Raw genomic sequence first — 27,342 nt, 5'->3', positions numbered from 1 at the left:
CTAACGTCCTGTCGACCAACTGTCTTGTCGACCAATTGTCCTGTCGACCAATCGACCGTGCACCTCTTGGAATATAGCCTATAGGACATACATAAAAGCGGAATTTGCAACTGCAACGCTTTTTCTCAAAAAATCTCAGTGGTATATATAAGCCTATCCTAGTGTATATCTAATTCGATGGTAATCGGTCCAAATAATTTAAAAATAAGCTTTCTGGTATTAACGCTAACTTCTCAAATTTACCTAATCACTGAAATTCAGTGCAAAAAAACATGTTCAAGCTGTAGCCTATGTTCATTTTTAGTGTTTTTCTGATAAAAAATAAAATAAGATATTTTTAAAAGGATTTTTTAAACCTCGGTCAGGTTGGCTCAGTTAATCTTAAAATTTCCTTCCTTTGCAGATAAGCGAAACACTTGCTATAACCGTTGCAACAGCGGGTATGGCCGCGGCTACAACTGCCACTGCCGCAAGTATGCTTATGGGAAGCAATGCAATGATTGGAGAAGATACTGTAAGTTCAAACATGGGTTATAAACTACAGAAAAAAAGCTTTTTAAAGTTGCTTTAAACTTTTTTAATTGTTGGTGGGACATTTAAAGTGAACTTTTTTAGTCTAAAAATTAAAGTGTTGATTTTCTCAGAGCGAATGCAGTACCCTGGATGGTTCCTTACTATCGGTAGCGCATAAAATTCTAGAATCAAACTGATACGTTGAAAAATAGGTCACAAGTTATTTTTCTACACGACTGCGCTTAAACTGTCTGTCTTGTAACAACCTGAGAGCGAACGAGGTCTGCGATAAATACAGCGCTAAATGGAAAAACGCACAGAACATCAGCTTTTGTATCTTTTACAACATTAAAACAATGGACAACAGATTTTCTAAACTAAATTTAAATTTCTGTTCAAGTAAATTATTATCACTAAAAAACAAGTATTGTCATTATCAATTAAATTACTGTTACATTAATAAACATTACAATACCATTAGCCTATGTTGTACCTGCTACTGGTCTACAGAGATATCTTTCGAATTCGGTATAAATTTACAAGCAATTTCTAATCTCCACTAAACCAGCATCGCTAGCAAAGAATTAAAGGTTCAAAATTTTAATCCACAGCGTAACAAAAACGTAGTTAGGCTACGAGTCATTACTTTAACAAAGTTTATTTAACTATAAGACTCTAAACCAGAGGTGGGCAAACTACGGCCCGCGGGCCGCATGCGGCCCGTGACAACTTTCTGTGCGGCCCGCGAAAGCCTGGAGCAAATATAGGCTATAATAAAATAATCCTAAAATTGCTTGAAAATTTTAATTACTACAATGACTTAAATAAACTTTTACTTCGTATAATTTCATCTTGATAAAGATAAATTATAGTCTTTTTGTCGCATTGTAGTAGTTTGTTTCCCCAGCCACATTCTGATCTTGCATGAATGCATGGCTATTATTAATGTCAAAAAACAGCCGGTTACGTCACAATCGAAGTTGCTGACTTCGGCCTGTCGCATCATGAGACCTTCTTTTTTGTTTTAGTTTTTCTGATTATGTTAATTCGCTCACAGATGTATTCTGTTTAATTCGCTCAAAGTGCGTCTGGTTAAGTGTTATCTTGATGTGGGTTGTATTCAAATTATGAGACAAACCTTTTTTATATCTTTTATGTAGGCTAATACATGTAGCCTATAAAAATCTCGGTTTTTTTCGTCACTTTAAAAAAAAATAAAAGCTTGTGTTTTGACTATTTTAGGTTTGACGTTTTGGCTTATAATCTTAATTATACTATACTGCGGCCCTCGAACAAATTCAGATTCTGAATGCGGCCCTCGAGATAAAAAGTTTGCCCACCCCTGCTCTAAACCCTTTCGCTCATTTACAGACCTAAAATGGTTTGTCCGATTACCGCATTGCATCAAGAACAAACAACATTCTGTGTAAAAATCACATCCATTTATAACTAGCACAACGGGTTTATAATATTGATGATGAAATTAGAAAGCTAGTTACGAAAATACTAAGCAAAAATAATTTCATTGTTTTAGGTCACAAGAGACGAGGATAGCCAGGCAAGCGGTTGCCTGACAAGACATGTGGACAATTGGATCATGAATGCATTGCCGGAATTTACCACTTCTATTATCATTTCTTCTTTTAAATGTAACATGTATATTCTTGTATTCCATGTTCATTAGCAATCATTAAAAAATAAAAAATAAATAAACGAAATTCAATAAGGTGTTTACCGTTGCTGCGAGAGAAAATAAGGCAAGGACCATCCTGATAGTCTACTTGAAAAGCGTTTTAAAAGATTCAACACAGTTGGGAGTAAAAAAGAAAAGGTGAGTTTCATACTTGATATTAAGCATTTTGGTAATAACGAGAGTAGGGTGGTCAGATTCTTTCTCTCGACGGCCTTTCCTTGAGCAACTATGCCCATCCAATTTATTACACACTATAAGTAGAGGTGAGCGGTGTTTATCAACAACCAGCTTTAGCCGGGTGTTGAACCAGGATGGAGTGATTGGAAAGCGAGCACCTTATCCACTGCGCTATCCCACTGCTAGCCAGAAGAGTTTTGTTTCGTAATAAGTTTCTTACCAAGATTTGTGCACCTCTAATAAACACTTGTAAACATAATTCTCAGAAATCTTAGCTCAGAAAAAAAACATAGCGTAGCCTATAACAGGTGCAGATAGAGTTAATAGTTTGTGATAAGAGGTATGCTAAACGTGAACATTTTACTCCACAGCAGTATTTTCTCAGCCGATATAGCCTACTATGGTTACGCAGCTAGATAACGTGAAAGGTAAGAAACACAAAAGTAGCTCAAAAACGAAAATAAACCTATCAACAATGTAATTGAAAACATCATTTCTTTTTTTATTTGTTTGAAGATAGGGTGGTTTTTCATCATTTCTTCCAACGCTTGTCCTCTAACATTTTTGTGTGGAAACGGTTTTTCCGGAAGTGGTTTTTCAAGAAATGCACACAGTGACTCCCAACCTTCTTTGACATTATAAACAAGGAGTTTATCAGCAGGGGCGTACTGCAATATATGACGCAATATATATAAACTGTAGTCTGCACTTTAAACTATGGAAGACAGTTTCAAAGGTAGCGTCATAGGCCTATAACAGATTCTTTGTTGTCAAAGATGTGCAAAGGAAAAATATAAAAACTAGATGTCACATATTTCAAACTATCGCAAACGTCATAAGCTCATAACTATTGTAATGGTTAGAATGCACCCTTCTTTGACCACATGAAATTTTTTGTAAACTTTTCGAAAGCGTTTAAAAAATTTGGGTTGAGTTTAGGTTTATTAATGTTAGTGTTGTGTAAGTTAATGTTAATTAAGCTTAATAAAAAAATTAAAATAAGTCTAAAAAAGCTAACAATTGACAGCCTGAACATAAAACGCTCTGTGGACAGTTGCTTAAAGTAAGTTACCTGCAAAACGAAAGAATTATGATGGCGATATATTTGTTTTGTTCTTCTTTCACTCAACGCATGAGGTGAGAATACCCAGGGCTTTTTGGTTCCAAATATTGCCACACCTAAAACCAAAATAATTTTTTTTACAATGAAATCAATTGATTTGCAAACCACTGTTGCAATTACACCGCTTATCAATATTTCCAACATAGCACATTCAAGCTAAACCCGAGTAGCCCAAATAAACTGCCTAAACTTCACCGATGGTCTTCGTTTAGGGCAGGTTCTACATAAACTTTCCCGCGAGGTGGCATAGGCTAACTTATACAGTGTTTCTCAAACTTTTTCCAATCGCGTACCGCTCATTTGTTTTTTAATACACTGCGTACCACCTGGCTGGTATTTATTAGTTACCGTATTACTATACCATAACACCAATGAATAGCAAGAAAATACAATTTAATGCGATAGATGCAACTGTTTCCTCTGTACAAGCATGTCTATCCGGGGTACAACCTTACTCACAGCACATAGGAAATCATGTCCAGGCGCAGTTAGACGATTTCGGCTCTTGGACTTAATAGCCATCAAGGCCGAGAACCCTTGCTCACACTCCCATGCAGAAGGGAAAACGAGTAACTGAGGAACAGCATTTCGGGCCAATGTTGGGTAAGTGGAACCCATGATTAGCCAGAAATCTACAGGAGAGCATTCCTTCTGCTTTGCTTTTGCTGTCTCGTCAACTTGAATATCAATTACCTCTTCTTGTTCTCCCGTTCCTACGGGTAGAAGAGCTGGATCGATGCAGAATGGATTGACAGCGTAGATGCAACTTACTAAATCTGGGAAATAATGCATTAATTCTGTTCTGAGCAGCGGTGATCACCAATTTCTTGAGATAATTTATGACTGGGGTTCACTGGAAGAGTGGTAAGGAGTTTGAACATTCCGTACTGTTTGCTCTCCACGTTTTTAGTCCAGATATCTAGTTTGCGAATGAATGCTTCCAGCTTTGTAATAAAAACAGTGATATTGTTGTTCGATCCTTGGAACGAAAGAGTCACAAAGTTAAGAGCCTGGAAAATATCCGACAAGTAGGCCAGCCGTGAGATAAACTCAACGTTCTCCAAATCATCTTAAAAGTCGTGGTTTTTTTCTTTGAAAAATGTCTGTAATTCAAGCCTAAGTTCAAAGACCCTCATTGGCACATTTCCACGGGAAAGCCAGCGGACCTCTGTGTGGAAAAGGAGACACTTATGATCAGAACCGAGATCTTCACAGAGCCTTGCAAAAAGCCGAGTATTCAGAGCTGATGTTTTTATGAAATTCACAATTTTAATGATTTTGCTCAAGCATGACATTAAATCAGAAGGGAGCACTTTGGCGCAAAGTGCATGAAAACCGTTTGCATGAAAACCCTTTCTAACGTTGAAGTAATTGTGACATCATGTATTTGCAGTGGTTTTGGCTACTGCAAAGTGCGGCAAATTGTATAGAGTAGACTAAATACAACAAAAAACCGCCGAACTCTTTGCGTACCACTTAAAAAGCTCTCGCTTACCACTAGTGGTACGCGTACCACAGTTTGAGAACCACTGGGCTAACAATTAGAAAGCATTGAAGAAAACTAATCTGGTTTTCTTTAAAAAAAATCTCTATCAGAAAACGTTGTCGTGGTGTTGGCCTTACTCACCCAGCAAACACACCCTTATTGGCCCAATACCGGTTCAGTGAAGTGGTGTATAGGTTGTATCGGAAAGGTTTTCCTGATACCGGGCCGATAATGGGCCTACACCGTTTGACGGTTTGAGTGCAGTGTTACATGTACTGTTTTCGTACGCGTTTCCTTATACCGGCCTTTACCGGTTGAGTGTAGTGTGGTACCTATCGTTTGTGTACAGTTTTTCATATGCTGGCACGATACTGTTTCTGTATGGTATCTAGGCTACATGAACTTTTAGATGCGATTTTGCGATAAACGTCTAATTAATGCATATTCCTGAAATACATTTCATCTTCCATATTCCTATTATAAAACAGAACACGTGTGTAGCATAACACAGGATAAAATACTTTCAAGCCTACCAAGAAAACGTTTTTCAAAATGGTCGATTTTATCACAGAAAATCTATGATATTTTAACTTAATATAATTTAATTTCGTAGATTTTCTGTGATTTTATTAAGGACCGATAAAAACACCTTTTGACGTTGAAACCATAGTTTTCTAAAATTCAATAGGCCTGCAGTTTAACCCTTAATGTGCTTTGTTGCTACATGGCTACATTCATTTTATTCATTTTATGCGCATGCCTCATTAATTTCTCCTTTTTCAAAGTCAACCTTTTTACCCGAAAAGGACAAAGTTGCCACACGGCTACGCTACATGACGCATATACGCTTTCCCGCCAATTCCGCCATTGAGCTTTGTTTTCAGTTCACTACTTTCGTGCGTGGTAGAGAGAAAGAGAAAACTTTTGAGAAAGCTTGCAGAGAGAAAGCTTGCAGAGAGAAAGCTTGCACTCGAGTTTAGCTGTTTATTTATATTCTTTTTCGGTAGTTTCAACAAAGTATTGGGGTCTAGTTGACCAACATCAAGTTGTGGAGAAAAGGGGTGAAGTGATTGCGACATGGCAGGGTATATCCTGCCACCCTCGGTAACGGGGATAACACCGGATTAAAACTGGAATACTACTCTAAAACTACAGTATATGCAACAGAACCCTTTTATTTGTCAACTGGCAGAACGCCTCGGAGCACTATTATGGTGCTGTGTTTGAGCGAAAAAATAAACTTGTTAAATTCATTCATGTATTGCAGAGGATTTGGTGCAAGGCTATATAGAGTTATACATTAGGCATGTCATTGTCATACCATTCTAAACGACGTAGAGTTAAAAAGCATGTTGATCACATGAGCACAGATCGACTTGAAAATTAAAGAATTTCATAGTTTGGAAAACCCTGGGTCTACTAACGAAAACAATGAGATGAAAACAATGAGAAATATGAAAAGGTACAAAGAAAGATGCGTCGAGCTCTTGAAACTTCTTCCTTAGAAATGGACGATGAGGAAGAAGACATTAACAGAAAGCATCAAAGGTAAATAAAATTAATGCATTGCATAGCCTAGGGGCCAAATGTAGAAAAAGGTTGCATCTGTGGTGTATACTGTTCCTTATTCCCAATTTAACTCTCATGATAATAATTAATTTGTTTTGTTCCTGGTTGCTAGTTGAGATTTACTAAAGTTTAAAAAGTATATTTATTATGCTTTGAAGTGTAGAAACGACAGCCAGATGGGTTGTGGGTTTCTACCACTGAACCATCGCATGGACTTTTGTATGTGACTTGGTTGGTGAGAAAGGTTGGTTTAGGGTTGAATAAGGCAAAAATCGAGAAAAAAAATTATTTAAAATATTTTTTATTGTCAGAGTTTTTTTCTCGCAGTGAGGCCAATTTGCCGCCCACTTTTTCTTACACAGCCAGGCGGACTAACAAATGTCTGTAGTATTACCATGGAACTGCCTCTTGGATTAGTTATTACAAAAGTGTGCTTATTGTATTTTTATTTGCACAGAAAAGCATCAAAACCGTTAAGGTTTCAATTTGAAGAGAATGGTTCTGGAGTGGATAGTCCAATAAAAGCGAAACCGCCCAAGTCTCAAGGTTAGTAGTTGTGTCTTGTATGATTGCAGACTGCAGTTACAATGCAAATTTGTATAGTGCCATTGTGTATACAAGCAACTTTCATATTGTAGACACATCACGGGCACGGCATCCAAAATTGAAGAAAGTCGGGCTGGCAAACGCTCCACATATTCACCATCATGCAGAACATTCTCAACAAACGTCGTCTAGAAACGAGCACGAAAGCCAGCAAAGATCAACACCGGCAAGGAAGTGACGCCGTTTGGATTCCATCGATGTAGACTTTGATGATCAACCAGTCTTCAGTAGCTCCAGGTTCTCTAGTACAAGCTTCGTATCTCCTTCCCCAAGTACCAGAGCACTCCCTGCACATTTTCTCAGCTCCTCTCCACAGAAAAGACAACAGTTTGAAGGTAAATATCACTCATTACTAACAGTATACACTACAGTGACATGTTATTTATGTTTAGGGCCATTAAAGTCACTTTTCCTTTGCTCAAACAATGCCACCAAAATGATGAAATACCTAATAATACAGCTTTAAAATGCGATTTATCTATTTCTAACAGTAAAATCATATTTTCAGGCTATAAAAAATTACCCTAGTTATGTGAACTGTGTGAACACAGAATAAACGTGAAAATTTGAAAACTATTTCTTGCATATTTAGCGTTTCAGTCTCAAATGCTGCAAGAGATGGCGGAAATAAAGGTTCATGTTGCTGGAATATCAAAACAATTGAAGGAACAACAAATCATGCTGAATAAGAGGCTGCTGCAAAGCAGTGAATGTTGTCAGAGCTTCCAGCAGACATCATTCTGCCTCTTTCTACCGAAGAGGCCCTTCAAAATTTGGAGGACAAGCTACATGACAGCAATGTCAGGAAGGCATTGGTAAGCCAATAAATTTGTAAGGAAATCAATTTCCACAGTAATTTGAAGAAATGTTTGCTTTCAAGAAGTATCCTTCCTCACCATTTTTAATGAATTTTTGAGAGTGGGCCAAAAGTCCCTCTGCTGTGAAACGAATGAACCCCTTCTTTTAAATCCAAGTTTGAGGCATAAATGCTAATGAACATTTAGCTGAGTTTTTGCATGACTTACGTTTATGAACAAGTGTGAGGTTGCATTGTAAACAAATGGCCTTATTGGCCCTACATTTCTCCTTATTACCCATTGGTCGTGACAATACACATGCACTGTGCATTGGGGGTTTTTTTTCGGTCATTGACCGATTTTTTAACAAAATGTCCGAAAAAAAATAGTCAATTCGGTCAAAATGTCCGAAAAAATATATAGTCAATTGACACAATGAAAACTATTAATACAATTGACTATATATATAATGTATATATATATGACCAAAAATGACTAAAAACTGACCGAAATAGATAAAATTGACCGCATTTTTTCAAGTCATTTCAGACAAATGACCGAAAAGTCTCAGCGAAAAAAAAAACCCAGACTGTGCATATTGCATAGTATACTACTACGAAACTGTTTTGTAAACAGTGTATTGTTTTTACAGGTGACTAGATTGACTTGCATCGGCGGGAGCAACCTAAATGAAACCTGCCGAAGAATTATGAGTTCTTTAATATCCAACTGTTTGTAAGACATACAATTGGTCTGGCAAGAAGGGATGGAAAGCTGTTGCTTGAGAACCACCAAAGAAAGCATTTTCTTCATTGAAAATTGCGGAATGCATTAAACGTAGGTGTTAAGTATGTCTTGACTACTTCCACTACCTTCAAATACCGGTACGTGTTTGCATGTATTGCATACTAGGGTGGAATATTTTTCTCAAGTTTCAAAAACATGTGCTTAATCCCCAGGTAAATATGCCAAATGAAACATAAAAAGTATTTTTTGTGTTGTCGCTCTCCCCCAACCCCCGGAATTTCCATCGAGGGGCTAACTTGAAAAAATAGAAATAACTCAACAACCCCTTGATAGAAAGCTCATTTATGCTCAAAATTTGCACAAACCCTAAGTTTCTATATATATATATGCCCTAAAAGAACTTTTTTTATCTAAAATGACTCATAAAAAATTAATGCCAAAATACGAAACTGGACCCAAACTTACACTGCACGTGCACAGTAGTTCCGGTAACTATACTAAACATAAAAATGCCTGTTTGGCATTAACTTTTTTATGAGTTATTTTGGGAAAGAACTTCTATTAGGACATAGAAACGTAGGGTCTGTGCAAATTTTGAGCCATAAATGAGCTTTCTACGACAAGATGTTATTTCCCTTTCCCATGTTGGCCCCAAACTCTGGCACTCCCTGGGGGTGTGTGAAGGGTGACAACACCCAAAAGTCACTTTGTTTTATTTAGCATATTGCCGGGGATTCAGCACTAGGCCCATATGTTTTTTATAATTTTGAGAAAAAAATGTTCTACTCCACCCTATTGCATACATTGTCCTTGCTATATTTTGATAGGCCAACCCCTTGGGACAAAGAGCCATAAAACTTGAATAATGATCCCCCCATCCTGCGAACCAGGTCTTAGGACCACTACAGCGAAGTACCCTTTTTGTAGTCCTTATTGTTGTCATTTGTTTAAGCCATACCACCACACCGGGTGGATAACGTGATAGCCGTACGAGCCAGGGGGGGCAGCCGCCCCCCCTGTTGTTTGAAAACGTCGCGAATTCGGGCAAAATCTTGAAATTATTAGGGCAAAAATTGCTATATAAAAAGCTACAAAATTGCATGAATTAAGAAAAACTATAAATTAGTAACTTTTACCTATCAAACTAAGTACAGCCTCTTATTTGCACAAGAAATGTGCCGCAAAATTGTCATTTGGCACACCCGTATTGATGTATTGTATTCCATGGTGATCAAATTGTAGTACGAAATGCATTTAACCAACTGCATCATGCCAATTTGGGCAGCCACCAAAATGTGTCTCTAATACTTTTGTGAAACTGCCCAAATCAAATGGCAAAATTTGCCATATAGCTAATTTTATTAATTTTCACAAATGTATCGTGTTGATTTGGGCAGCTGAAAACATGAAATAAGGCTATTTGATGAAACTGATTAGTCTGTTTATGCAACTGCCCAAATTAGCGTGAGGCAGTTTCCCCAAAATGAACAAATTCATTAATTTTTCCCATTTACATAACTGTATCGTTTAGATTTGGGCAACAAAAAAATATGAAATTATCTGATCATAGTCTATTTATAAAACTGCCCAAATTGGCATAATGCAGTTGCCTCGGCATCAAAATTTACTAAGTCTTTAATTTTTTTCATAATATCAATAAATGCATCATCTTGATTTGGGCAACTACAAAATATGAATTTATATAAATCTGGTGAATAGCCTACTTTTATAAAACAATTCGGGTTGGGAGGTCACTGTACTTTTTCAACCATAAACGGACATAGCTAAGCAACACCACAACATTTAACAAAAACATGTTATACCTGTTAAAAGTAATGTTAAGGTGTTGCTTAGCTTTGTTTATTTACTTTTATAAAAGGTTCTGCTACTATTCGGCGAGTTCCCTATTCGGCAAGAGCCTTTTTCGGCGAGTTGCCTATTCAGCGATTTTTTGAAAATCCAACGACGCCTTCTGCAAATCCGATGATTGAATATTATTCAATATTCAGACATTGAATGAATGTAAATACGTACTGTTAGGCTAATTGGGTTCTTTGAATCCTACGTCATCGTCTGTATGCAAACTTAGAATACTGTATATTAGTTATTTTTGTCATCAAATTACCTAGCCTAACTACTGTATATTTTTAGAAGTAGTGCTGCCAGACCTTTTTATTTTTGTACTAAAATTCGTATCATCAAAACTACTTTAATTGATTGAACAAAGTTTATTTGAACAGAAGTAGTATGTCTGTGTTTTATTACATTTAATTATAACTTATCTATTGTTATGTAGTTTTTTCTGAATCCGCATGGTCACCCTGAGCCGGTTTCCTGCAATGTTTATTTTTCTGAGTCTTTTATGACATCACAACTGAATATTTAAGTGGCGTTGTTTATTATTTGTGGTGTGTAAAACAATATTTGTTACTCTTACTTACTATGCCAAAGTGCAGAAGCATCGAGCAATGCACAAGCAAGGTATCTTCAAAGATGAATTCAGTTGTTCTATCTTGATTAGTCTACTTTGGTAAGAAATTCTAGCTAGCTGGTGATCAGTGGCGTAGCCAGGGGGGGGGGGAGGGTGGGTATTGCAAAGAGCGAGTTTTACCATTACCAAACATTCAAATATCTCAGCCAGGAATTAGCAACAAGAAAACATAGAGACTTGTAGCTTTATTTCCGAAACATGCCGAAGAAAACATGATCTTATTCTTTTGCTATGCCACCGGACAGCACCCTTTTACAGGAATATTCATAACCACATTTTTGTTGAAAATACTCTCAGAATGCACCAAATTCAAAGTAATTTTTCAAAATTTTCTGGGGGAGGCCCCCCAGACCCCCACTGCTGGGTGTCGCCATAAGCGAAACACACCGTCAACCCCCTCCCTTTCAAAATTACTGGCTACGCCACAGCTGGTGATCTTGTTATGTTAGTTTTTCACTGTTATCACGCACCGCATACATTATATTTGGGCAATTTCTATAAAAGCGTGCACATTTGGGCAAATTTACGTTCTGCCCCCCCAAAATGGTTTGGTCTCGTACGGCTATGCGTGATACTATCATGCCTTCTAAACACCTTGCTTTTAAGGTGAGTGGGCGTCGTCAGCAGTAGCAAAGTGCGCCTTTCTACGACAAGTTCCATGTCGCGCTTCTCACGCCATCACGGCTGGACTGAATAATAATGGTTTTGATGCATGATTCTGTAAACATTACTTATTCTGAGACAATGAAATATCTGCTTTTACAGGTGCTGTTATGCGAACACCGAACTTGGATGGTGCCACTGAAAGTGCCATAGAAAAATGTATCAGTACTTGGATGCGGAATTTTAATGAGCGCGAAGGGGGACGGAAAAGACGAACCATCGGTTGCTCATATGTTCAATAAATTTTCACATAAGAATTTTCTTGTTTCTGTTTGAAAGTACGGGTTAGGGTTACTGATGCAGGCTTGGTGATGGCATTGTATATGCCTGTACAATGTACATGTGTAGGTATTGGCATGGTGTAGGCGCAGTGGCGCAGGCATGGTATCTTTTACAGGTACGGGCAGATAAATGGCATTGCCCTGGCCCAGTATTGGCATCGTATAGTGATATTGGCTGAGTAATGGCATTGTACTGGCCAGAACGAGGGTGTAAGGTACAAATACCGGTTGGGTAATGGCATCGTGCCGGCAACTGTAGTAATACTGTATCGGCCCAGTATAGAACTTGTTTGCACTTTCTTACCGGGCCTGTATAGATTACTGTATCGTGCCAATAAAGGGACCCGATATAACACCGCATTGGCCCTACACCGGCCCGATTAGGGTATGTTAGCTGGGCAGGCCCGGATTTAAGGGGGGGCAGAGGATGCAGGTGCCCCGGGCCCCCCGACTTTTGAAGGGCCCCCTACGTGAAAAAAATGTAATTTTGTATTCTTTTTTCTTTCAGCCTTTGAAGTTTCTGCAAAATGCTGTGCAGTGCTGGATGTTACAGACTGTAGACTTAAAGGTGGACTTTCGCGCCGTAGGCTTGAAATTTTTTTTTGCACGGGGGCCCCCCGATCTAAAAGTGCCCCGGGCCCCCCATCAGTTAAATCAGGTCCTGGCCTTACTATAAGTTTTAAAAGTTATAAAGTCTACTGAAAAATGCCATTGGTTTCTAAATATTGTTATTTTAAAAAAGCTCTAAGATTTTTTATGGAAACAAAATATTAAAAAAAATATAGTTGCTTTTGTCTTAGGTGATTATTTCGTTGAGCGAAAATCAAGTTTTTGATTTCTCAGATGATATATGAAATCGAGTAAATAAGAAAATCTTAACTGGAAAACTGCTCTGTTACATTTTTAATTTGTCAAGTTATTTTAGTCAGTAAAACGAACTCATTAAATCACTAAATTTATGGTTGTTGGCCTAGCTAATTTTACATATTTAGCTAGCATGTAGAATAATCTACTTACCCAACCAATAATTAAACTTGGCAAGCTTATATCCAGTCCAACTCAAAACGTAACAAGCTCTGATCATCCAGTTGTTATTGTGGCCGTTTATCTCTCCTTGTAGGCTTCGCCACCAGACCTCCTCATCTCTTTGAGTTAGTATGATCTGTAAGCATGAACCAGATCAGTGGACTGTGGTAGAAAATTCTCAAAAGATACGATTACGATAAATCTAAGTAAGCTACGCTATACAAAACTTCGAGACTTACATACATGTACACCATGGCTGCTTACACCTTATGAGATTTTTCAGTGGTTATGAAAAAACAATTTTAAACTTAACCTTGCATCTCAAACTTTACAAAAGTCCAGTTTTAATCTGATGCAGCTTGTCAAATGCAAAATGTGCGTCTTGAGAAAAAGAAGGCTGCAAAATACACAGAAATTTACTGAAACATGTTAAATTTGTCAAAATGTTTTAGAAGGAAGTTCTCTCAGTATCCTCATCAAACTATTTCCTTCTTTGAACCAGAATTTTTCCATTGTTTATTTTCTCTTATAATTTAGCATATACTTCTTTGAAATTGAAATGTCCTCCTCATCCTCAAATACTTTTTCTAGATCCACTGCTGGCTCTACATTGTAAGTAGCCTGTAGCCTATAAGTTACTGTAGATTATAGGCTATAAATGGACACATCATGCGTGCTACATTCAATACAAGATATGACGAGTATTTTTTATTATTATTATTTATTTGCGTCAGACAAAGTTGTCCATATCCACAACAAAAACAACAAAATAATACACAAACTGCAAATGCACAAAGGTCACAGAGAGCCACTTTGGATGCCGTCGGTTTAAAAGCTCACTAAATGGGCTATCTACTGTTACAAATTTACATACAATGAGCATTGGAAGAATTGAAAGTATTCAGAACGATAAAAACAATCAGATGACATCAGGTCTGATATAAAGCGATTTGAGGAGTGAATGCAACGGTTGATAAACGAAAACATGTTTTTCCTCAATAAAGCATCAAACGTTGTTATATTATACATTACTTGGTATTCACGGGCACTGACATAACGAGGCAAGTTGTGCAATATTCTAAAAGAATCATTGTAAGCTACACGTAATCGTTTTATACTAGAAGATCTAAACTTGTTCCACAACTGGGATGCGTAAAAGGACATACAATATGAGCGAAATACAATGTTTTTCACAGCGAGTGAGCATTTAGCGAAATGAGATTTTGCATTGTTTGCAGCACAGTACTGAGAGCGTACCTGCCTTGAAATATCTTTTTCATCTGAGAGAGAACTCTCAATAAATACACCCAGGTATTTTACAGAGTCTGTGAACACAATTTCAGATTTCCCTAGATGTAGCAGAGGAGCACGTGAAAGATAAAAGTTTTTTGGCGAAAATAACATACCAAATGACTTTTTAGAATTGAAAGTAATTTCATGTTCAACAGCATACTTGTGGCAAACATCTAACAAATTTTGTAAGCCACACAAACTAGGCGAGATGCAGCAAATGTCATCAGCAAACATAATATGGTTTAGACAAGAGTTGCCAACATAGCAACCAACTTTTGTTTTATTGAGCTCATAAGAAAGCTGATCAATATATACTGCAAAAAGATAGGGGCTTAACACCCCACCTTGTCATGACTCCATTGGACACATTAAATGATTGGGACAGATGACCTCCCCACCTCACTTGCATGGTTTGTTTACTATACCAGTATTCCAATAAGCAAACAAAGTATATACATAGGCACGTTGCGTGTGATAAGTGTTTTAAACAATAAATTATGATTGACTTTGTCGAAGGCTTTTGAAGCATCCAATAAAACAGAATATACAGGAGTGTCATGACTGATATAAGAGGACACTGCTTGTTTTAATAAAAAAACACTCATGTCAGTACTATGGGCAGACTTAAACCCAAATTGATTGTCACTGGTATTCAAAAAAGGCAATAGATGATTCAAAATAAAACGTTCAAACAGTTTTGAGATTACTGTAGCTACAGCAATAGGTCTATAGTTACCTGAATCTTGAATGTCCGCCCCGATAGCTCAATTGGTTAGCGCGTCACTTCTGGAACGAAGAAGTTTCAAGATCAAGCGGCGCTGGTTCGACTCTCGGGGTGTGCGCTTGAGCAACGCACGTTAAGGACTGCTTTCCATTCAGCGGCATTTAATGGATGGAATAGTTCCCCGGCAACAAGACTTCAACAATCGGAAACTTCACTCTGTCAATCTCGGTGACCGGGCCTGCGTCAGTGATTCAAAGCCTCTACAAGTATGCGAAACTGCCAGGATTAAGCTCTGCAAGAAGCTTTCCCAGTCCGAGGATAAAGATTCAATCAATCAATTCAAATTCTTTCCAATTGGGACTAAGACAGTGTCCAAGCAAGAATTTGGTACAATACCATGACTAAGACACATATTAAAAAGTACACTAATATAAAAACGAATAGAATAATCAGCATAAACAAGATGTTCAGCTGAAATTTTATCAGCGCCAGCAGCGCGATTTAATGGCAGTTTGGCAAGCAAGGGACCAACTGTGTCCATGTTGCAACGAAATATTGAAAGATTATGATATTTATCCCTAGAAGAAATATACGAGTTAACAAATTCTTTTTCAGTGTTGATTTTGCTGGAATTTAGCAAGGAGCTGTAATGATGCTTCCACATCTCAGCAATTGCTTCAGGACCTTTTGCTCCACCAACATTTACAGGAAGAGAACTATTTTTGCAAGTAGATTTTTTTACCTTCTGCCAAAATGACTTTTGTGAGCTGTCCAAGTTGAGTGCTGAGGCAAGTGCATTAGCTCTATGTTGTTCAGAGGCATTTTTACAACGGCGAAAGGCTTTTTTAAACTCCTTGTGTTTATTCTGCATCAACTCATACATATAACCATTCCGTTGTTTCCCATTTTTCACCCACATGATGTAAGTTTCTCTGGCAATAGCATGAGCCTGCTTAACTTCATTATTCCAAGAAAATTTATTGCATTTCTTCTTATCAACAAAGATTTGATCAGAAGCTGCTTTGAGAGCAGCAGTTATACTATTATAAAAAGAGTCTATTGAGGCAATATGAGAAGCATCTGAACAATGAGAATTATTGCATTCAATACTTTCAGTTGGTAAAAAAATTTTGTATAGATATTTTTTAGATTCCAGACCAAAGACATATTTTTGCTCAGAGGAGATACAGTTCCAATTGATCGTATTATGAGGAGAGACATTTGAAACTTATTCAAGAACAGGTAGATTTGTACAAGAAAAGTACACAGAAAGTGGTCTATGATCCGAAGAGATGTAGTCATGCAGTATAGTCATTTTGGAAATTGATCGATGAACAGAAAAAGAGGTTAGGCAGTGATCAATCCAAGAAGTTGAGCCATGGCAATCACTTACATATGTGAAAGAGTCTCTAGGGAGCAGCTCTTCATCAGATATACAATAGCTGTGTTTCATACTAAAGGTTCTCAAAAAATTTCCAAATGCATTTGATTCTCCAGCATTGAAATCACCTAATATACAGAGATTTGAGTTGGCAAGGTTATCACACATAAATTGTAGACTGCTTAGATATTGCAAATAAGCATGTGTATTGGAAGCAGGGTTGAGAAAAACCCGGGTTTTTTTAAAAAAGCCCAACCCGCCCGGGTTTTTTTAAAAAAACCCGGGTTTTTTTGGGTTTTATTGGGTTTTTTAAAAAAGATGCAAAAAAAGGTAGATTCATGCTTATTTCACCTCAAAACTACTTTTTACGGATGAAGTGCCTTTCACTCACAGTACATGCGATGCTTGCATAACTCAATAAAATAATGCACTAGGGCTGTTGTTGCTTGAATGTTGCATCATCCATTAATTTCAAGATCAAGTTGGATGTTGCATCATCCACTGATTTCTATACCAAGTTGATGCTACCGTGGTAGAAATCACATCATTGCATCATTTGATTTAGATTTGAAGGCAAGGAGCATTTATGCCATCATGTTTAAATATTTTTTATCATTTATACATATATTATATATAGTATTTGACTAATGTATGAGCAATTGCGTGGCCAATGGCCATTTAGGCAAATGCTGTGAAACAGCCATGCGTTAGAATCCAGAATCTGTAATTGGTAAATAGCCTCCTAAATTGCATTTCACATCATATATACAGACTACAATACAGTAGTAGCCTACTTTCACCAGTTTAACTATAAGGCTTTCTTGCATAAATGAGTTTTAGTGTAGTATCCACAAAGTGGCATTACTTGATTTTTGTGCACTGTACAATATCCACTGTGTTTTCAGTTTATTCTTGGAAATTTACTTCACAATCACATCCTTAAGTCCTAATTTAAAGTTTGTTTTAAGTGCCTTGTAGTTTTTTTGTTGATTTTTTTAATTTTCTATTAAAAACTGGACAAATATGATGCTCTGGGTTTTTTATGGGTTTTTTTGGGTTTTTTTAAGTGGGTTTTTTCAAAAAAACCCACCCGGGTTTTTTTGGGTCGGGTAAAATACCGACAACCCTGATTGGAAGTACTACAATAAGGTAAATACACATTAACGAAAAAAAGTTTACAAGTAGAATGATCAACATCTAGACCAGGGGTGGGGAACCTGCGGCCCGCGGGCCAAATGCGGCCCGCGTGACTGTTCCATGTGGCCCGCGTCAAACTTTCTTTACCGTTGTTAATGTCAAAATTTCTTCAAGTTGCAGGGACCGAGTCAGCTTTTGAACTCCTTGTTTGCAAAAGTGAAATCATTTGAAGCTAAACTACATCTGTGGAAAGTACAACTTGAAAACAATAACACCGCACATTTCCCTACCTTGCAAGAGCAAAAGCCTTCTACAACAGCCAAATATGCCCATGAATGTGTCAATCTTATGGAGACATTTAATGCAAGATTTTTGGACATAAAGTGTAAAGAAATGGAGTTTGATATTTTTGTCTCTCCTTGCAATGTGGTTGCAACTGATGTTCCTAGTAACTTCCAACATGAAATAGTAGAGCTCCAGAGTGACGGTACGTTGAAAGCGATGTAGCCTACCAAAACGTTCCACTGCTCAACTTTTATCAACGCTACATAAATGTTGATGATTTTTCAGTCATGCGGAAACACGCTTTGAAATATGTGTCTGTTTGGAAGCACCTACCGTTGCGAGCAGTTTTTTTCCAAATTGAATCTAACAAAAAGTCGTCTTCGCTCCAGACTGACTGATAAAAACGTGGAGATGCAGTTAAGAGTTGCAACATCTTCTGTGTCAGCAGACATCACACGACTCACCAAAAATAAAAACTTTCAGCCATCCCACTAACTGTGAAAGTGAAATAAATCATTGTCTACTTCGCTACATTTTTTATCTGTAAATAACATTTCGAAATTTTTAGTGGCCCGCCTGTGTTATTTCTCATTTTATGTGGCCCGCAATACTAAAAAGGTTCCCCACCCCTGATCTAGACCAATAATAGTGGCATTTTCATTTTGGATGACAGAGGCCTGCAAGGATTTATCCCACAAGATGGCAGTACCACCATATGGTCTTCCAACTAGAATACCAGACTCATAGTCAATGTTAGAGATACCAAAGCCATTGTGGGAATTACTGATAGTGGATAGAGACATCAGATTTTGCTTCGCAAGCCAGGTTTCCTGTAGAAATATGATGTGATAATCTTTGCATAACATTTTAACATCATGCAGGGATGAAGATCAGGCCCGTAGCCAGGGGGGGCCTCGCCCCTCTGAAAAAAATTTCGCCCCCCCTGGCAAAATCCCAACATTCTCGAGCAACAGCTACAATTATAATGATTTTGCCCATCTTTCCCGTTGCAGAGTTCCAACCTAGGCCCAATTAACTACAATTGCTTTGTTTAGTTAACAGCTAAGATGATTAAACAATTTCGCCCCCCCCCCTACCAATTCCTTTGGCAACCTCAACATGTTCAATTCAACCAAGGCCAACACGTGTTAGGTTGGTAGAAAAATTGTCAGAAACTATGCAAAATAAAAATGTTTTGGGAAAGAATGATAACCTAACAAAGAGGAAATGGTTTTCCAGCAGGCCTACAAACCGGTACAAATTAGGCTATTTGATGTCAGCTCTCGCTATTTTTAATTCTAAAGGTCAGTGATAACGAGTAGTGTATTTAGAGGGGAGGATAAAGGGCGATGGCCCCCCCTAATGATCAGATAAAAAAAAATAAAAAAAAATCCTACAAATTTTGCAAAAAAAAAAAAAATTGCAGCGAATGAATAAATAAATCCGAATACCCCGGAGAGCACCTAGACAACAACATCGACCTAATATTCCAGCTGAAACTTCGGAGATCTATTTCAAACGAACAGTTTTTCTTCCTTTTCTTGACAATTCATCGCACAAATTCACGGGAGATTCAATGAGCACTGCTTGCTAGCTTTTAAAGTCAGCCCATTTCTGCCTTCATTGATTCATGAAGATGAGGACTGCCCGATTGACGAGATTTTCGACTTCTACCATGAAATGCTGGATGTTGAACCAAGCAATTGCTGTGCAGCTACTATTGAAATGGGGAGATGGAGAGCAAATTGACCTGCAGTTTCTGTGGATAAACGACCTGCGACTCTTGTGGATGTGTGTCAAGCTGCTGAACAACTCGGCACTTATCCGATTATCCATAAATTACTTCGAAATTCGAATCTTTGCTACCCCAGTAAACATTATTCCTTGGTCCAACGTTGGCTGACGGTTGTTCGGGTTGGCTGAGGGTAGTGTAGTTTTGCCAACTTTGGAAATATTTTAATTGAAATTACCTTCGAAGAATTGTTTAAGTTTGCTTTATTGTATTCCTTTTACAATTGTAATGGGACAATGAAAATGCAAAAAAACTTAGAATTAGGAAGTCGTTCTTGCCAATGTTTTTAAAATAAGTTGGCCCAACTGCGACGAATGGTGCAAGATACGTTGGCTCAACAGAGGAGCACTATTTTACCAACTGTCACACTACGTTGGGCCGAGTTACAATGTTTGCTGGGACGCTTCCAGTTACAACTGCCTCCGATGAGCGATGTTTCAGTTCACTAAAGTACCTGAAAAATTATTACCGCACGACCATGACCGAGCCACGTTTGGATGGTGTAGCTCAGATGTATATTAAACAAGGATATTGTACTCGAGTATGATGCAGTCATTGATATAGGCCTACTGTATTTGCCAAGCGCAGCCATCGCATTAAACTTTAAATTGTCACTGCGAATCGCCGAGAATGTTCAAAAGGTATTCGAGATTGGAAAGACTAACTTATTGATTATGTTCTGAAGTGTTTGACATCTTTTGTTGGTTCATTGATTGGAACAGTAGCTTAGCCTACTTCTGCCGATTTGCTCTTGATTTTGGATCCCCTCCCTCCTATCTGACGGCTTCAGCTAAGCCCCTCCCCCCGTTCTGACGCATCATATGATATTTTGTATACCTTCACCCCTATTTAAAGAGTCAAACAAGTCTTCCAAGTAGAAAAAATTTGAACCAATTAACTGCCATTTTTACCAATTTTGAGCTTTCTGTGTCCTACCGTTGAGACTACCCGATGTGTACTAGCCTCAGATCCCCATTGGCCTCCAGCGTAGCGACTGACTGACACAATGTCTTGCCCCTCCCCCCCCTAACAAACTTTCTAAATACGCCACTGGTGATAACCAATTTGTGCAGCGATAAACCAAATTTGTGCAGTGATAAATCGCAAAAAGTGCAGTGGCCAAGCAAGTGGTTTTTGAAGACAACGCATGCAAAATATAAACCCGTAATCTTTTAAGCAGTGTTTATTTTTTCTCTTCAATCCAATCAGTGTAAATAAATTTTGTTTTTAGTCTTCTGATTTGTGAAGTGTTCAACCTTGCAGCAGATATTGCTACGTTTAGATCTAGCACTGCCGTTTGTGAGTGTGGATTCTCAGTGTTAACAAGGGTTGACGCTCCCACTAGACGGAGCATGTTACAACCAAGACAGGCAAATTTGGTGCTTGTGGCCTTTGAACATTCTGTATCGAAATCTATCGATTTAGACTTGTTTGTGAGACGGTTTGCATCCAAACAACCGCGACTGCAATAGACTAGCTCACGGGTGTATAGGCGGAATGTAATCATATATATCAAAGTCCTAGGCACTAGCTTCCTCAAGCCAGTTAAAATTTTTGCTCATAACAATTAGTACCGCTATTTATACAACAAGTCAACAATATTGCTGTGTTATGTTGGTCATTGTAATATGGTTGCCGTGATTTAACTAGCGGATAAAATAAGAGACCAGTGTTGGTCTTAACACTATAATCTGATATATTGCAATTTTTGTAGATACCGGTATTTAAGACATTAAAATGCCAAAATAATTTAAATTTTTTCGGCCCCCCCTAATAAAAAGTTGGCCCCCCCTTGCTCTGAGGTCTGGCTACGGCCCTGATGAAGATAAACCTCTACAATTATAAGACACCACTTTTAAATCATTCAAATTGAACTTTTTTCTGTAATCTGCTTAGAGCCATTTGTTCCAGCTTCAATAGGGTTTGAAACAAATCTTTTCACCAAGGTATTTTTTGGCCAGTTGTCTAAGCTCAATGAATCCTTAAAAGCAATGCCACACAAGGAAACTCTGAAAGAGGCATAACTTGGGAATTTGGTTGCAAGTTTGACACAGGTAATTTTGCTTGCTTTTGGAAATTGACATTTCACAAATGATTCAATTTCCTCTGACAAAGTGTCAGGATGAAGTCGAGAAATAAATACTTCTGCCGATTTATTATAATTGGTAACTGTTTTGATGGAGCATGTTTCCAGCTTACCTACTTTAGGCCTTCTCTGTTTTTTGATGACTTTTTTCCACTTGTTTTCAGCAACAACATTTTGTTTTGTTGAGGTGGATGAAGGTTTCAGAGCCTGAGATTTTGTTACAATCAATTTTGTATTCTTGGCAGCTACAGAAGCAAAAGATTGAACTTCTACTATATAGCATTTTCAGGACTTGAGCATTTTCAGGACTAGGTGAGTCTACTGTACTTGTAGCACTTGGCTGTAAGCTGGGTAAAGCAGGTTTACCACAACCAACACTGTTATTTTTGAAAACAGTTTTTATCTCATTCAATGAGGAGATGACATTTTCCAATGAGGTGTTATCCTTTTTCAGTAAGGCAACATCATGTTTCAGTGAAGCAATATCATTGCTCATTGAGGCAGCATCAACATTGCAAATATCCAGAGAAGGAAAATCAGTTGTTGCAGTCACAAAAGTTGGGGCAATGAAATCTTCTTTTGCAACTGCCATTTCATGTAGTACTTCTACCATGTCCTTTACAGTGTTGTCAGCTTTATCCTGACCCTTTCTCACTTTTTTCCTCAAGTGCTTTGGCCGAACATTGTCAGGGAAATAACTGAAAAGCAGTTCTTTTGCAGCTTCTACTTCCTCTTGGGGATAACGTTAAACAACTAGTTTGACCAGCATATCAATAGTCAAAGTTTTCATTCTCTGATATAAATACCAAAGAATGGGGGAAACAACTACCGTATTTTACGGACCATAAGGCGCACCGGACTATAAGGCGCACTGTCAATAAATTGCTTTGATTAGTTTTTTGTTCATACATAAGGCGCACCGGACTATAAGGCGCACCGGACCATATATAATAGTATATCGGTACTGGTTTTGAGTGTAGGCAATAAAGCACTACCGCACTTGATCCATACATAAGGCGCATCGGACCATAAGGCGCACGATCAATTTATGAGGAAAAAAAAGAATTTAAAGTGCGCCTTATGGTCCGTAAAATACGGTAGTTCTCCCATGCTACTACAAGAGCCAAAATTTCACAATTGAAAATTATTCACAGGTTAAACAAAATTAAGTCAATACCTATTCCAGTATTACCTTATTCAAATAGGCGTGTGGGCTACAGAGCCTACAGTAGCCTAACTTTCAAAAAAATGACCATATAGGGCTATAGGCTTATTTGACATTTACAGCCTAAGCAATTGACAGAACTAAAACCTATAGCTTAAGTTGGAAAATCATTACATAACCAAGTATAACCTACTTTTGCATTAGGAAAAATTTTGAGAAAATCGTCCCAGAAAAAAAAAGCAGGTATATCACAAATTGCATCAGCATATTTGTAAGCAGTTTTCAATTTCTCAAAGGAACATCCTGTAGTGAAAATCTTCTCCCACACGTCACCAGCGTTCTGAAAGTGGTCTAGATAGTCGTACACAGTGTATCCAAGCTCTGTTAAAGCTGCATTCATTGTCTTTGTTCCAGTTTTTGAAAATCCTGCCACTATTACTTTCATAATGATTCCTTGCCAAATCAAAGCAATATAAGATTATTAGGTAAGCTACGGTAGACTAGTAGAGACTTATCAAGTATTGCTGCAGGCTAAAAGTCAGGCGAAGGTTAGCAAAGTTGCCTAAACTATCTGTGCAAATTCTCAATGTGATTAGTCCGTCATATAACTCATATAGATGGTAGCCTATAAGCAGCAGTATTATCTAGTATTCTAGTTGATTATTATTAACATCTATAAAAATCGAAGGCAACGGGGTTGTCACCGCCTGGCCTCATCAAACATAAGGCAATGATCCTAACTTGAAATACTAAAACAAAAATATTGCTGCAAGGCTTTGAATTTCTGGCATAGCTACTGTACGTCCAGTTACCGTACTGAAAGTTTTTATTTGTTGAAGTAGGGTAATATGGGCCAGTTGGTAATGGTTCACCCTTCTTTGGCGTATTTGAAAAGAGCTTGTGGTCACGGTTCCTGCACAACTTGAAAGAAAACTCGACGACAAAGAAAGAAACGCAAAGTTTGATGGAAATTTTGTTTGTTACCTTTTATTTGTGTGCTCTTTCACAATGGGGTTGTGCGACAGGATACCACGAAACCACTAGCGGCGGCACAACTGGGTCCTTCTAGACGAGAACTAGCCTTGCGCAGCATATAGACGATGTGTTGTACAGTGCTTGGTTACGCGTGGGCGAAAGAATAACTTAAAATATGATTCGGATATGCATTGTAGTTATCAAAACATGTTTGTTTTTAGAAGGTTGGAACGCAGAGTGATACAAAAATAAGAAAAACATCTCATAAAGTTACAGAATTCTCAATTCTCAAAGTTGCAAAAGTGCTTGTAATTAACTAAGTGTACAGCAGGGAGGGCCGTCGGAAACAGATCGCTTAGCAACTCGAGTTTCTTAGGAGGTTTGTCGAGTAAATGGCGAAATCGAAAACCATTTTTTAATTGAACGCCAGGAAGACGGTGCACAACACGGACCTAATCGGTAAATCACCCCATTCCAGGGATATTGCCAGGGTTGCCATACCGTCCTTATTTCTAAGATTTGTCCTTATTTTGAAGAACTCTATCTTAGAAAATATTACTGTCTTTATTGCTAGAAAATGTTCTTCTTTTTGATTTGAGTCCTTATTTTGTTTTATTTTCAACAATTAGTGAATAAACTTAGTAGAATGACAGCCAAATCCCTACTACAGTAAAAGTAAACCTTAACGTGAGTTGTCGTGAGATGCACAAAGTATTTTTTTACGAACAATGCGTTCCTGGAACACATTGTTTCTGGCAAACAATATGGCATGTAATATATAATGGCTCGTATAAATGCTGAGATTTGTTCAAAAACGTTGGTTTTATTTTGTATGAAAATTTAATTTTTCTGTTGTCCTTATTTTGGGGTTCATGTCGATGGCAACCCTGGATATTGCAGTGGCGTATATTTAGAGTGTGTGCTCCGCCACACCCATCAAACATAGTTGATTCATCAATCATCATACAGTTAAACATGCAAGTAGGCTACTTGGTAGCCTATATAAATGGTTAAGGCATGGTATGCAAGTAGCCTATAAGTAGCCTACTTGGTAGCCTATATAAAAGGTGATGGCAGGGTATGCAAGCTTCACTATCCAACAAAAGTGCAGAGACAAATTTTTGAAATGGCAGAAAATGTTAAAGGAGACTGTTGTGAAGGATATTAAAGAATCTGGCTTGTTCAGCATTGCAGTGGATGAGTCCACTGGAGTTCGATCTTGTGCACAGATGCTAGTTTACGTCCATTACAAAATAAAAGATGACATTAAAGAAGAGTTTTTATTTAATGTCATCAAAAGGCAAATGCTTGGAATCAAAAGGCAATGCTTTGAATCGATTATTTCAGCTAAGAAGAGAAGTAAAGGCATTTATGCAGAATAAAATTGATAGTGAAATGCAAAAGAAGCAAACTGCCAAACAAATCCAAAAACAAAATGGCATGATTGAAAAAAAATTGATAGAAATGATGAATGCTGATAATTTTGAAGAAAATCTTGCTTATTTAACTGACATGTTTACGGAGTTAAATCATCTCAATTTATTATTACAAGGAAGAAACAGCACAATCATAGACTTCAAGGACATTACTAAAGGATTATAGCTACAAAAACTGCTCTGTCTCCCTCTCTGCCTGTCACCACAAGTCGATACCTTGTCATGCAATGTGTTCGAAAAGCCTGTTTACTTATTTGCTTTTATAGCCACAGCAACGTTAAATCAAGCCTAAAATGTATCAAGCTTTGTAATATGCACCTTCTTACCCTCACATCAACAGAACACTGCACTCCCATCCCACCTATATCAGTTGTACGCGCGTTACGCAAAGCGTGCGTGTTGCTAGGACCCAGTTGTAGCGCCACCGAGTGGATCGCACAACACCAATGGTCAACTGGATGATGACTTTATTTACGTCACACACGTTGGAATGGACTATTATAAAGGAGGAAGTACGGGAAATGCACTGAAAAACACCTGAAGGAAATTGTCTCCCATTTATTCATTTGTTGTTTAATTTCAACAAATATGCTATCGTTGGAAAGCACAAGCATAGATCTAACTAACGAAGTTAATACCAAGTCCCAAAATAGTACTAGCTCCATCTGGTGGCCACCTAAACTTGACCAAATTCAAGCCATTATCAAAAGTTTACTTTAAATGATAAAAACATTAAACGACAGCCAATTAAAAGAACATGTTACTGTGTTACTAAACCCTAACTCAGTGCATTTATAACTCAGTCCGGTACAGGTTTATGATTATTTATATTAGGTTACTGGTTGATGCAGCCCCCCCCCCCCCATGTTTTAAGACCACGAGCCGCCACTGGTGCACACCATTCAGTATAGGTTCCGTCACGGCCTTTAGAATGCCTTGAGATTCCAAAAGCTCTAACTCTTCTTTTAATTTTTCTCTATAAGCATAAGGCACCACTCTATAGGGGTAGGCTACTCACACAAAGTGGTTGCGCTTGATCCATTCAAGTCGATGCGAAATTCTTCTCCTTTCATTATCCGGATCTTTCCATCGAAGACGGTTGGAAATTCTTCGACCAAGTCGTCCAGTGTAGTGCTCGTCGTTGCTTTCCGTGATACACTATTAATCTGCCTAGGATAAAACGATGGGAGAATTCGTAAAGTTTTAGCTGTTCTCCACGAGATTAACATGCCGCCTGGAATAGAAGGAAAAATGTGTAAAATGTCTTCAGTAGTTACCTCACCCAGCGTCAGCTGTACCTTGAGCTGTCCAATCTCCTTCAGTGGTGATCCATCGACTGTGTATATAGTTCTTGGTGCTGTGGCACGGCCCATGTTCCGTGCGTCTTCTCCGAGCAAACGTAAGGTCGTTTCATCGGCGGCCGAGATATCTGCTCCCTAGTCCGGCAGCACGGTGATTTTCGCCGATCCATTAAGTGACCTAACTTCCAAATTTACTCGTGGTGCGCTACCGATTCCACGTAGTGAACGCGTCGTTTCTTGAAACGTCATCAATTTTAGTGCTTTATCAGCCTTATTACTATTAGTGCTTAGTGACTGCAATTTATTACCAGATCTTGCGTTGTGGTTCTTACATTGAGCCGAGAAATGGTTAAGTTTGCCACACTTAAAGCAAGGTTTATTGCGAGCTGGACAGTCTTTTAAAGTTTTATGCCACGGGCGGCCACACATGCTACAAGTTGAGTTTTCTTTACTCGCCGTTGTCCTTTTTGCCGTCTGAGTAAAATTTCTTTTGTTCCGCTTGAAGGCCGAAGCGTGGTTTACTCGATCTACTGCAAGGTCTGCTCTTTGCCGACGGGCCGATTCGCGAGCAGTGGCGTAGCAACGCAATATGCCG

At 38.1% G+C, this 27,342-nt stretch overlaps 2 protein-coding genes and 1 pseudogene across 3 annotated transcripts in view; all 3 read right to left on the bottom strand.

Moving 5' to 3' along the window:
* LOC145767011 (putative inactive peptidyl-prolyl cis-trans isomerase-like 6) overlaps window positions 1-27,342 on the bottom strand; it is a 162,908-nt gene that overhangs the window by 86,822 nt on the left and 48,744 nt on the right. The gene's annotated exons all lie outside the window — the stretch shown is intronic.
* On the bottom strand, window positions 840-26,556 carry LOC145766254 (uncharacterized). Of its 2 annotated transcripts, none has more exons than XM_082577930.1 (4): window positions 26,465-26,556; window positions 13,164-13,308; window positions 3,456-3,562; window positions 840-3,051 (listed from the first exon to the last, which is right to left on the bottom strand). In XM_082577930.1, exons 1-4 carry the CDS (start codon window positions 26,486-26,488, stop codon window positions 2,788-2,790), a joined length of 540 nt encoding a protein of 179 aa, XP_082434056.1. In that variant the 5' UTR covers window positions 26,489-26,556; the 3' UTR covers window positions 840-2,787. The 2 variants fall into 2 exon arrangements, with proteins under 2 accessions (XP_082434056.1, XP_082434055.1); XM_082577929.1 differs by lacking the exon at window positions 26,465-26,556 and adding an exon at window positions 23,229-23,673.
* LOC145766255 (zinc finger BED domain-containing protein 5-like) lies at window positions 3,863-4,387 on the bottom strand (annotated as a pseudogene).

This window comes from Aplidium turbinatum, chromosome 3, assembly GCF_918807975.1.
Source record: "Aplidium turbinatum chromosome 3, kaAplTurb1.1, whole genome shotgun sequence".
Classification (NCBI taxonomy): Eukaryota; Metazoa; Chordata; class Ascidiacea; order Aplousobranchia; family Polyclinidae; genus Aplidium; species Aplidium turbinatum.
This window is presented reverse-complemented; position numbering and strand designations above follow the sequence as displayed.